Source organism: Apaloderma vittatum, unplaced genomic scaffold (assembly GCF_000703405.1).
Source record: "Apaloderma vittatum isolate BGI_N311 unplaced genomic scaffold, ASM70340v1 scaffold9602, whole genome shotgun sequence".
Taxonomy (NCBI): domain Eukaryota; kingdom Metazoa; phylum Chordata; class Aves; order Trogoniformes; family Trogonidae; genus Apaloderma; species Apaloderma vittatum.
In genome coordinates this window covers 75-11,523 of record NW_009703046.1, presented here as the reverse complement: position 1 = coordinate 11,523, position 11,449 = coordinate 75, and the positions used below count along the sequence as shown (strand labels likewise).

Here is an 11,449-nt window from a genome sequence, read left to right as displayed (position 1 = left end):
TTGGAACAGGCTGCCCAGGGAGGTGGTTGAGTCGCCATCCCTGGATGTGTTTAAGAGATGGGTGGATGTTGTGCTGAGAGATATGGTTTAGTGGTGCTGATACGGCTAAGACAAAGGTTAGATTCAATGATCCTGAAGGTCTCTTCCAACCAAAACTGTTCTATGATTCTACAGTTCTATGATGCTATGATTCTATGTTACTGTAGTGACATTTTGACTGGCAAAAGATACGTGCTGTACATTGTCTGTGACGGACCAAGGTAAAAAGCTCTGCTAGGGTAAAAGGAAGCCAACCACTACGGCCCAAAGATCTGCTGAATGTAGGTGTCATCTATAACGATCTGCTGACTTTTCATAAGTATTCTCCCATTTTCTTCCTTTTTTCTGTGACTTAACCTCTCTGCATCACAGTGACACTAGTTATCCTCATCATCTAAAAGGATTTATAAAGTGACCAGCCAATGTCTATGCAGAACGGGCATTATGCGTTTCTCTGATATTTATTTATTCCTTTTAGGTAATTGACTATTAGATTGTTTGTGCCAAATTAACATGTAGGCACAACGCATTCTATTTTTCCCATGGAATAAAGCTAGCAATAAGGCAAACTTTCCTGCTCAGTTCACCTAAAATGCTTCCAGCTCTGCCTGCTGGGAAGACAGCTGAAGTCTTACAGCCATACAAACTTGACCTCCACTAGTCTGTCAAGATGGGCATCAGCTGCATTTTCCTAAACCAGCACAAAGTTGTGCTGGACCAACATCACAAGAAGAGATTTCAAACTCAGAGCAAATCTAAATCTACCATTTTCAGTGAATGCCAATTTTTCCACTTAAAGCAGACTTCTAAGAACACAATGACAAAATCATGTGAGTCCAGGGCACAAGATACAATAAAGGATACTGGAAAGATTTATGACATCCCCCAAGATGTGTATCTGTTTTCAGCTGCATATCTCAAACATTTCCAAAAATGAATATGAGTGTCTAGATTCATTTTAGGGGTAAGAAAACAGGCAATTCAGCAAGTCTGTGAGGGACTCAGAAAAACACAAACCCCCTGGTCAGATACTTCATGTGCCAGGACATACTGTCTATGGTATTATACCGCATTATGATCAGCTATGGAGAGTCACACTGTCATTCCATGACAATGTAAAACGTAGGTTACCAAACGAGACTGAGACTAAACAGGAATTCGTTCTGTATCAGAATGAGAGGAGGATGGGAAAATGTCTGGTTCTGGTATTCGCAATCTCATTTAGATCATGTGGTCTCCAGCAAGTCACAGATTTTGCTTTAAGCATTCTTTACAAGTCAAAGAACTTTACTCCAGTCACAGTGCAGCTGGATTCCCAAGCAATTGCTCTAGCTAGGAGTCTCTAGTCATACATTATTTCTTTAAAAAAGATTCATATAAGGGCTATCACACAAATTCAGTTTCTTCTTAGAGTGATTACATTCAAGCTCTTACCTGTGAAGGGCAAGTCCAAGTCACATATTTCAAATACTAGTCACTAACATAGAAACAGGATTACCTCTTCAAAAACAAACCAACAAAAATCCCCCCACCTTCCAACCGAAAAATCTGAACAAAATACCATTATCAGTCTGACATATGACATATCGCTCCTTACCTGCTGAAAGTCTCCAGTAGAAAAGCTAATAATAACTGTTGGAACCACCATGAAACAAGCATTATAGAAAAGGACACCATATTTTCCCAACTCCTGTGAAAAATGAAACATGGCGTTTGAAATGACAAGCCATTTGGTAGCTAAACTAAATACTACTCTGGCAATCCTGATATAATTATGAATGAGCAGACAGAGCATAATACATTTCCATTTAAAATACAAACTTGCAATCTGTTGATTGTTTAGTACTGAGCCAAGTGTCCAGTTCAGGCACTTTGTCTGTATGCTCAGTAGAGTATTACTGTTGTGTTATATCTTGAAGGGTTTCTATATGGCACCAGCTAGTCAGAAACTTCGAAAGGTACCCCCTTCTCTACCTGCCCAAGGGTTTACCAACTGCACCTACTGCAAATCAACTATAGAAGCGCAAGGCAGAGTAGCTCCCCTGGCCCAGCATAACAGGAAAATTAATTAAATCTGCCCCTAGACAGAGTGCCTGCAGTCGCTGCTAACTGATATAACTTCAAGTAACTTGAAAAATGTCATATATCCTGCTGTTTAGCTTGCTTGACACAAAGACAGACGATTAGGCGAATGAAAAACCAGCCCTCCCTTTCCCCAGATTCAGCTGTGCTACTTAGTAAATCTCTCCAGCTTATCTCTTCCTTTAAAATGAAACCCCGTATTTTGCACAAAATTATGATGCCACTAAGTGATGCTCATAAAGATTGGATATGATGTGACTCCTGAGATTATTATAAGATATATATTTACACTGTATAGACTGAACCACAAAAGTCAATGACAAAATCTCTATCCTGCATGTCCAAGACTGATCTCTGCTACTGCTTGGTATGTTTTCATGGCACTGTATTTGAAAAGTAGTCTGCTCAATGTTTACATAAAGCATAATGTATCAAGGTATCGCCTAATTCTTTGGCATACTTGTGTTTGGTCTACACTTTCTTTTAGATAGGCAAAAAAGTTATCAGTTGCTGTGGTCACTGACTCAATCTGGACAGATCTCTATTCCTATCCACAAGTTTATTTTACATAAACCTCCTTTAAATGGTGTTTCTGATCACAAAGTAATTTTCTTTAGATATATATTAAGTTCACAGGTAAACAATTTGCTTTTGCTTTGGATTTTTTTTAATCTGTTTTTAACTAAGAGCAACATTTTAAAACCACTACAAACTCCACCCAAAAGACTCTGGAGAAAATAAAATACACTGTTTATCTAAGCCTGGCCTGAGATACCAACAAGTTTTTCCCAGGCTGTCCTGTATTAGCGAACGTGAAACATGAAAGCAAATGAAACTATTTGTTAGTTCATAACTGTACGTTCATAACACATTGTCGTCATGTTAAACTCAACTTAATGACCCCGCAGTTACCTTTGGATCAATTTTCTGCTTTGTGTAAACTCCGTTTGCTGCTGTGAAGATATCATTTAGCAACACAAAAGTGTAGCCCTCCAGATTAAAAGACAGATCAGACCTGGGAAAGAAATGTTATATTATATTGTAAATAGGCAAATACACAATGCATTGCATTGCTTTGTTTACCCAGAGAAATATCATAAATGAGGAAATGCAAGTCCCAAGAACTCAAGCCGGTTTTCCTTTAAGCTTTCTTTGCAAGTCAAAGTACTTTACATATCTCCAGTCACAGGACCATCATAAATGAGTCACCAGAGAGTTCCCATACTCAGTAGCGAAGTGGCAGGAAATGTTCAGTTTTCATTCTGTGAAAAATTCGATCTGTCTCAATCCTGACAACCTGTCCAATTATTACTAAGTAGACTTATCTATTTGTTTTAACACAAGAAGCAGCTAGGGAATAAAGTCTGACTACTTGTTTTCTACAGTCACACCAGACATATTATCATCCTTTCTGTTTTGACTAGTTACTTCACGGATATATGGTAATTCATTTAATAGGACATGGCTCTATCCTAGTCACTTTGCATGAAAATCATTGACCTTTGTATACAGCAAAGCCAAGAAACAAAAGATAACATTACATTTCCAGTTATGTCAAGGAATATTCAAAGAGAAAGAGGAGACTAGCATACAAGTGCTTTTTGAACTTAATCTCCTACTTGAACTTTTTCAAAGTGATTAAAAAAGACATTGCCTAACTTAAAACAATATTTGACAATCAAAAAATTAGTCTTTCTATCCAGATCCAAGAATATATTCTTCTAAGTTTATTAAAACATACTGATACTCTGAAATAAAAGCAGTATTCCTCACACAGTTTTAATTTGTTTCATTTATGATCCTGCAAATATGGAAAACCTGGGGCGAGGAACAAAAGAAGCACCCAAACACTTAAGTTAAATTTTTCTCTTTGTACTTCTCAATGATGTCAGTAGTTTTGCACTTCTCAATGATGTCAGTAGAGAGATTTTTCAGATCAACTTAATCCAGAGTAACTGATCTCAACTTAGGTTTACGTTGCAGTTAACAATGAAAAAATCCTCCTGTTGTCTCTCCTCTCATAACATGACTTCATGTAACAAATGAAAACCTTACCCAGCTGCTATGAAAGCCCCAAGAATGATGGCAAATACGCTGACTATAATACTCAGGGGGTATCGTTTCCTGTAGATAAAAATTAGACAGTTCACATTTTCATTATTTGAAGAAGACATTATATGTCTATCTGCCTGAAAAGTTTCAAAGCAATTAGTAATCACAGAACATTTAATAGGAAGGCAGAGCCTTGATAAGCTTACAGAAGCAATGTGTTAGGCTGTCAGACTTTGGCCCTGAGAACAGAGATTGAAAAAGCATTGTGAGTATTCTGCTACTCAAGGTAAAGATTAAAGGTTTAAGGCAACAGTGCTGGAGCAAACTGTAATACACTGTGTACTGGTATTCATAATTGACATATTTCAGCATCTTCCAGTAATCCAAAACAGGAAAAGCACTATGCATTTCTCAGGTAGTTATTAATGTCACCTTTCTGGGGAAAGATGCTGTACTGCACAGCATCTGGCTGTTTTTCAAATATGAACTTAGTGTATGAAGTCAAACCAAAATCTTGAACTTAAAGGGGAAAGCACAGAACCTTAAGATATTCTTCACTATATCTGCATCATTACTGCCACAGAGTAGGGAAGAACACCGTAAAACTATTTTGCTTCTTATATCTGCGTTACTTTATTTAGAAATGTGTTAAGTACTTATTTTTTGCACCACATGCAATGTGCCTTACAGACACTTCCCTAGCCTTTCTCTCATGCCAGCTCTGAGCGAACCTGTGAGAAAAGACCAACAAAACAACACCTAGGGAGAAATCCTGTGTGTCAAAGGAGCACAGCTGTGGACCACTGTCCCAACAACAAAGCTGTGTGCAGTCTCTAAACCTATTAGGCTTTGATCATAGCAGCTCCTGACAGTAACAACCCAAACCTTGACATGAGGTAAATCAGCACAGGTTCTCTGGCATCCTTTCATTTTCAGCCCTGAGGAAACACACTGCAGCAGTATGTACAAATACAGCATTTGGTTCTTAAGCTTCCCTCAGATTACGCCATTAATTGCACTTGTGCACCACGCTGCTGTACTACAGCTGATAAGCGATGACAACCTTCTCGATTCATACTTTCCTTGCTTTGCGGGAGTCAACAGAAGACAGCAAGTTCTGCTTTCCCTGTGAGAACTTAAAACTAGAAAAGGATCCCAGACCATCCCCAAATGTGAATCACAAGCATCAACTGATGCACCAGCCAAAACGAGATGACAGTTGACACAAGGGCTTTTTGAAAAGCTTCTCCCCTGATCATCACTCTCATCTTGCCTGGGCTCAGCTTCAACAAGCTACTTTTACCCTTCTGAGCTCACCTTAACCAAGCACAAGCCATCTGGATAGAACTATGATGGTGAGAAAGTCTGACGTATTTATATTCTTGTTTTTCTTCCAAGTCAGTACCACTGAAACTAGAGATCCCACGTGGCAACAGCATGGACTTCTTAATGGAGGTATCTTCAACTAGGGAGTTTACTGATCTAACAGGACAGTGGTAGATACCATTTTGCTTCATTAGCAGCATTAGAAGCATTTAGACTTGACACAGAAAGCCACTCTATATAAGCAGATTGCAACACTATCCTCACCATTTTGATCCCTGTGCGATATGGAGCTGTCTGTTTGAAGCAGTTTGCAGCTCAGTGGCCTCCAAAATGAGACAAACTATAACTGCTAAAAGAGTTGCACCCTGCTTACCTGGCTCCTGTGCAACAGTCAGGAGAATAAGCTGTGTAAATGAGAGTAAATTGAATTTTGTTTTGCTGTATTCACTAGAACACATATATCTATGTCTTCAAAATAGGCCACACAAAACCATTTTCTTTGGTTTTCTCCATTTGTTACTAAAAAGCACTCATTTAATAGTTTGATGAGATGCCACAAGTAATTCATCCGATATGATCTAAAATAAAAGTATCTTGAATGAAAAAAAAAGATCACCCAAGTATGATGACTTCCAGCAGTAAAGTAAGCGGAATGGTAAACTTCCTGAGCACTGTAAACATCGGCAAACTGTCAAAAAAAAAAAAAATCAAGCACAGTGTCAGATAAACAGCATTTTTATGTTCTAACTCTTATCTAACTTTACTAACCAGCAGATGAAACCAATACAAATGCTGCCAGTTTGTAAAACAATGCAGTTGGCTACCTTTTAAAAGGTCACTCTGCATCAGTGAAATAGAACATAAAAGTTATTTTCTACCTACCATAGGCTCTATGTAATAATTCTTTCCATAGAATTCATGGGAAGGGTAAGTAAAAAATATTCCTACTGTAAATTTAGAAGCCATGAAGTAAACCTGTCTCTGAAAACGTACACAGAAATAAAACACAAAGCAAGGACACTTAGTAAACAAGCTGTATTTTCGAAAAAATAAAATAAATATACAAGAAAATTTAGGGAAAGTACAAGAAACATGAAAGGTGGGATCAGCTGCAACTCCCAAAAAAACCGCTCCTTTAGAACAACATATTGTCCGTCTACATGAAGTAATGCAGTTGTAAATCTTTTTTAATTACTTTGAGAAAACCCCTGCATCTGACACTTTGGAAATCTGACAGCATTGCCATATGGATTAATTAATCTTCCGTGTAGGATAACTATTAGAAACTGCATTAATAAATTATATAAATCTTAACACAGAGTTTAATCACTTTATAACAGACATTTTGAGGTTATGCACAGGATCATCTGCATCTCACAGACAACCCCAACATGGTGGAAAATTTCATAATGTAAACAAATGTCACATGTTACAAATTACACACAAGGTAACAAAACGTTAATGGTGGAAACACTGCTGCCATTCTTACTTTTCTGTTATAAACATTAGTTATGAATATGAACCTAAAATAGGTACGTCAGCCATAGGAAGAGGAGATGGTGCACTTATGTTTAAATAACCTACAAAACTTTTTAGTTTAAAATTTCAGTTAGGGAAATGGGAAAGAAGCACCTATGAATCAAACTTTTACAGGACTGAAACTGCTTCCATATTCACGATGGCTGAAATGCTACTAGGAACAGTACTGCCAAAGTCCCTATGCCTGCCTCAGCGGTCACCTCAGTGGAACAACTTCTAAATGTGTAAAACAAAGAGGTGCAGAATCAGACCTCTAATGTTGCCAGCCAGAGAAAATTAATTCTATAACTAAAACCAGATGTAAGCAAATTAATACATTTTCTCTCCCAGCATCTGCCTCAAAGTTATGAAATGCTGAAAACCTGCAAAATTCCTCATTTTGGCTTAGTTTACTACCAAATCCTCAGGAGCCTGTAATAACGTACAAGTAACAACTGCAATGTAGTGCTCCATCCTCCAGTACTGCTGTCGCCATCATGCTTCTGCACTCCTTTTCCACAAAAACTTTAGTCATTCGATGTGTAACAGCAGGTGTTCTACATAACTTACACCTTTTCAGCACTAGCATAGATGCAACTTTCATGGATGTATGCTTACCGGCATACAGGAGCCAGCAGGCCCTTCAGCAACCTCCCCACAACCAGCTTCCGCTGCTCAGCAGGGCTAGGCCACTGCCACTGCCTCACTCACAGTAATTTTTCCATCTCTTGGCAAATCCTACATAACCTGCAATGACATCATGCTACCAATCTTTCCTGTATGATTCTTCCTTCAAACATGTCTTTCTCACAGCTTTCAAACTCTCTGGTTAGGACACGCAGGAAAAGCTGGATGCTTGGGTGTGAGGGGAAAGTGAAAGCACTTTCATTGTCACAGACGAGTACTGTGATTTTCTGTCAGTACTGGCTAAGTCTCTTTAAAAAAGAAGGCATAAAACAGATAAAATGTTTGGGTAAGAATTTCACAATAGTATCAGGGATCCCTATGCCACGCTCTGTTTATTTTTTACCTCTACAAAAGAAAAGGGTAAAATCCAAACAGGCTACTTAAACTTTCATTTACTATACCTGAGTTTGCTGGTACTTGATAATCCACTTATGTGGTTTCCAACATAAATCAGAGGCAGAGGAAACAACTGTGATAAAATTAAAAGCACAACTCAGATTATTATGTTTTGAAGAACTCTGGAGAAACTTTACTTGATAGAATTTGTTAACTGTAATATCAGATTTAGCAAGTGTTTTAAGGAAAGAAATGCTGAAAACTGATCTGCAGCTTATGTTCATGTGACCACTCATGACTACACCTTCACTGATTTCATTAGAAGAGTTGTAATCTGCTCAAATTCGATTTATAGTAAATGCTCATCAGTTTTATTTGAATTACTATAATCCTCAGGGTAATACTCATTCTAACATTTGATTTTTGGGTATAAAAGTAATACTACTAGCAGTACCTAAATAGGCAAGAGAACAGCTGGAATAAAAGGATGAATACACTGTAAGTATGCTGTATGCTGTGCTTCTCCAGGTATTCCACATATATCAGTATGCCTGCAAGATACACCATTTTCGATCTACTCAGCAAATCGTGCTATGTGAGATATTACAAAGGTAAGTATTTAGAAGCAAATTAAACTTCACCTTTTCCAGCTTCTAGCATAACAAGACTGACTAACACAGATACATATGGGCCCTAGCACAATACAGAGAAACAATAACAGAACTTCAGAACCTTAAGAAAATGTACAAGAAATCAGGGATTCCTACACAATACTCATCTGTATCTCAAAGCCATTCAATTCTCCCAGTACAGAAAACTTGCAGAAGACTAAAACCAACCAAAATAATCAGTGGGGACAAAGGTGGTGCGTACATCTAGTCCCATTCATTATCATTCAGGTGGAAGCTGAAACAGCAGGAAGACAAAACAGATCCCATACCCTAATGTGTGTAATAGCTGCTGCTGCCTGTACACACTTCGGGAGGCACTGTGTTTGCTTCACGCTATGTATGCCCTCTTAAAGTATTGTGTGCTGGAAAAGCACACAGAGGAGTGGGGTGCATTTTATCTAAGTTAAAAATTCTGCATTTCTTTTACAGAGGAGAAAAGTAGGTTAAGACTTGACTACAGTTAACTAAATGTGACTATAATCAGGAGTATAAGTAACAGCAAATATTCAGCCCATCAACATAAGTTTGTAAAAATTTTGTAATGCATCATCTCTTCTGATTTTTGCTTAGGAAAATTCATTTTATTTAATATATAGGATGAAAACAGAGCTGACATAACCTTCTCTTTCCTCTGAAATTCATGTATTGCAAAGCCAAAAATACATCCAACACAACACCAGAGATCAGTGAAACATTTACTTAAAAGCAGTCAAGAACTCCAAAGCTTTGTCACTAAGTGCTTTGCTACTTTATCTAAAAGCACAGAGCACATAAACCAATCTGAAAGTGAAAAACGATAATGTCAATGAAAGCAACAGCTGTCAACAGGACAGTTGGTCAAAGGGTGCTTTAAAAAACTAAGAAGTCAACAATGAACAATCTAGCTGATTCACAGGGACTAATAAAATCCAGCAGTACAAGCAATAGGCAAACCCTGGATGCTGCAGTGTTGCCTGCTCCCAGCATATCCATGAAAGTCTTTCAAAGGACTGACATTATTAGGACAAAGAAAATGGGCGCTGTATTTTGTAATGCCTTTGTACTATTGTTAAAGCGAAGGCAGCAGCAGAGAGGGAAAGTAGTAGGACTGGAGGAGGTGGAGGAAAGAAACTTCTTGAGGTCTCAACAAGTAGTTTATACTCAGAACCCAAAACTACCCACTGCAAAACTTTTTCGTGTTTTGGAAGAAATAAGGATTGCCGATTTTACAATCAATGCTATACATATTCCCATAAGATTTTTACATGCAGTAGTGCCTATGACTTCAACGTACACCAAGAATAAACAGCATTCACCAATGGCTGCGAAACATTCATAGCAAATCTCATACTGATGGCAGGACGAGATTCTGCAGTGAAGACGCTGGCCTGAAAATCTCTGACATCTAAACCCCGCAGCGGAGCTGGGAGCTAACTCTTTCTCCCTTCATGCTGCAATCAAAACTCTTTCTTAAACACAGACCTCCCATTGATCCTGCAGGGAGCTGTATACATCCAGAAAACTAATTCAGGAACCTGAAAGAGTTCATCCAGCTCTTTGGGTGTACGACACCCTTTTGCATACACAGCATAACAAACAGGCACCAGATTTCTTTGAAAAGTCTAGAACACTGCAGTAAAATTAAAATTATCAAATCTGACATTAAATGAAACAAAGACACAGATAATCACATTTGACAAATAAGTGCATTTTTTCTCTGTTCTTCTTTTGCATATTGTCTCCATAAGAATGCCACTGGAAGAGGGAAGAGGTAATATTTTCTTATTAATATTATGACATTTGTAACTCTTACCTTCACAGGTATACTTTTGTCAAAATCAGGAAAGTGAACGATCTTATTTAATTTTGACACATACAAGATAAGTATAGTGGCTGCCATCTAAACAAAAAGAAAAAACAAGAAGCCATATAAGAGCAAAATTGCAACATATGAATGAAAGAACTGCTTGAAAGACAAAATCTTTATATACATTCAACAAATGCTAAGTATTATGTATTACTTTCAAACACCAACACAGCATGAAATGAACAAACTGGAGTAACTTTCTTCTTATCAATCTTGTCAATTTTGCCAGCTCTTTATTTAAAAGTACTATATATAGACATATACTTAATTAGCCTGAGAAAACTAGTGGCACCCTGTGAAACAACACACGCAGAGAAGGAGCTGGGAAAATAGAACAGGACATGATCTCAGAATAATCATGCTGTTTTCACCCAAACTGCTGTTTAGTCTGTGGAATCAGTCCTACCACTTTTCTAGTAATGTGCAGTGGTGGCTGCGCATTGATCAGTCCACTGACAACACGAAGAAAAAATAATAAAGATATGGACAGAATGAAGGAGATGCCTGAGTAATCACAGATCATAAGAGTTAATGCTTGCCCCAGGGAGAAAAAAACAGTTAAAACTTTCCTTATGCAAAAATAAAGTAACTGACAGTCTAGAGGATGGGGTGCTGCAGACTAAAGCATTAGGCCGTATTATATGCACTTTATAAATGATCAGGGAAATGTTGGAAAGGAACAGTCAGCAAAAAAACCTGCAAATGCCATTGAGTCTTAGGTTCTGCAAAGAAACACTGCCCTTAACATGAATTATTCCTACTTTTTCTAGTTTGTGGCTTCCACTGAGATATGCTATGTGGTTCCTTGAGCAGTCTGGATGTGAGAAACTCTATCTCCCTCTCTCACACAGCAAAGACTTTACAAGACATTTGACCCTCTTCAGTACCAAAC

At 37.9% G+C, this 11,449-nt stretch overlaps 1 protein-coding gene across 1 annotated transcript in view; it reads right to left on the bottom strand.

The window, feature by feature from the left end:
- The window catches only part of SLC35D2 (solute carrier family 35 (UDP-GlcNAc/UDP-glucose transporter), member D2), a gene marked incomplete at its 5' end in the record, with an annotated part of 15,655 nt that extends 5,065 nt beyond the window's left edge, over window positions 1-10,590 (bottom strand). Inside the window, 6 exons of the mRNA XM_009864461.1 lie at window positions 1,637-1,729; window positions 3,034-3,136; window positions 4,177-4,245; window positions 6,116-6,187; window positions 8,106-8,173; window positions 10,504-10,590. Of these exons, the coding sequence (XP_009862763.1) occupies window positions 1,637-1,729; window positions 3,034-3,136; window positions 4,177-4,245; window positions 6,116-6,187; window positions 8,106-8,173; window positions 10,504-10,590 (492 nt within the window). The remainder of the gene's footprint in view (window positions 1-1,636; window positions 1,730-3,033; window positions 3,137-4,176; window positions 4,246-6,115; window positions 6,188-8,105; window positions 8,174-10,503) is intronic.
- Window positions 10,591-11,449: the final 859 nt, after the last annotated feature.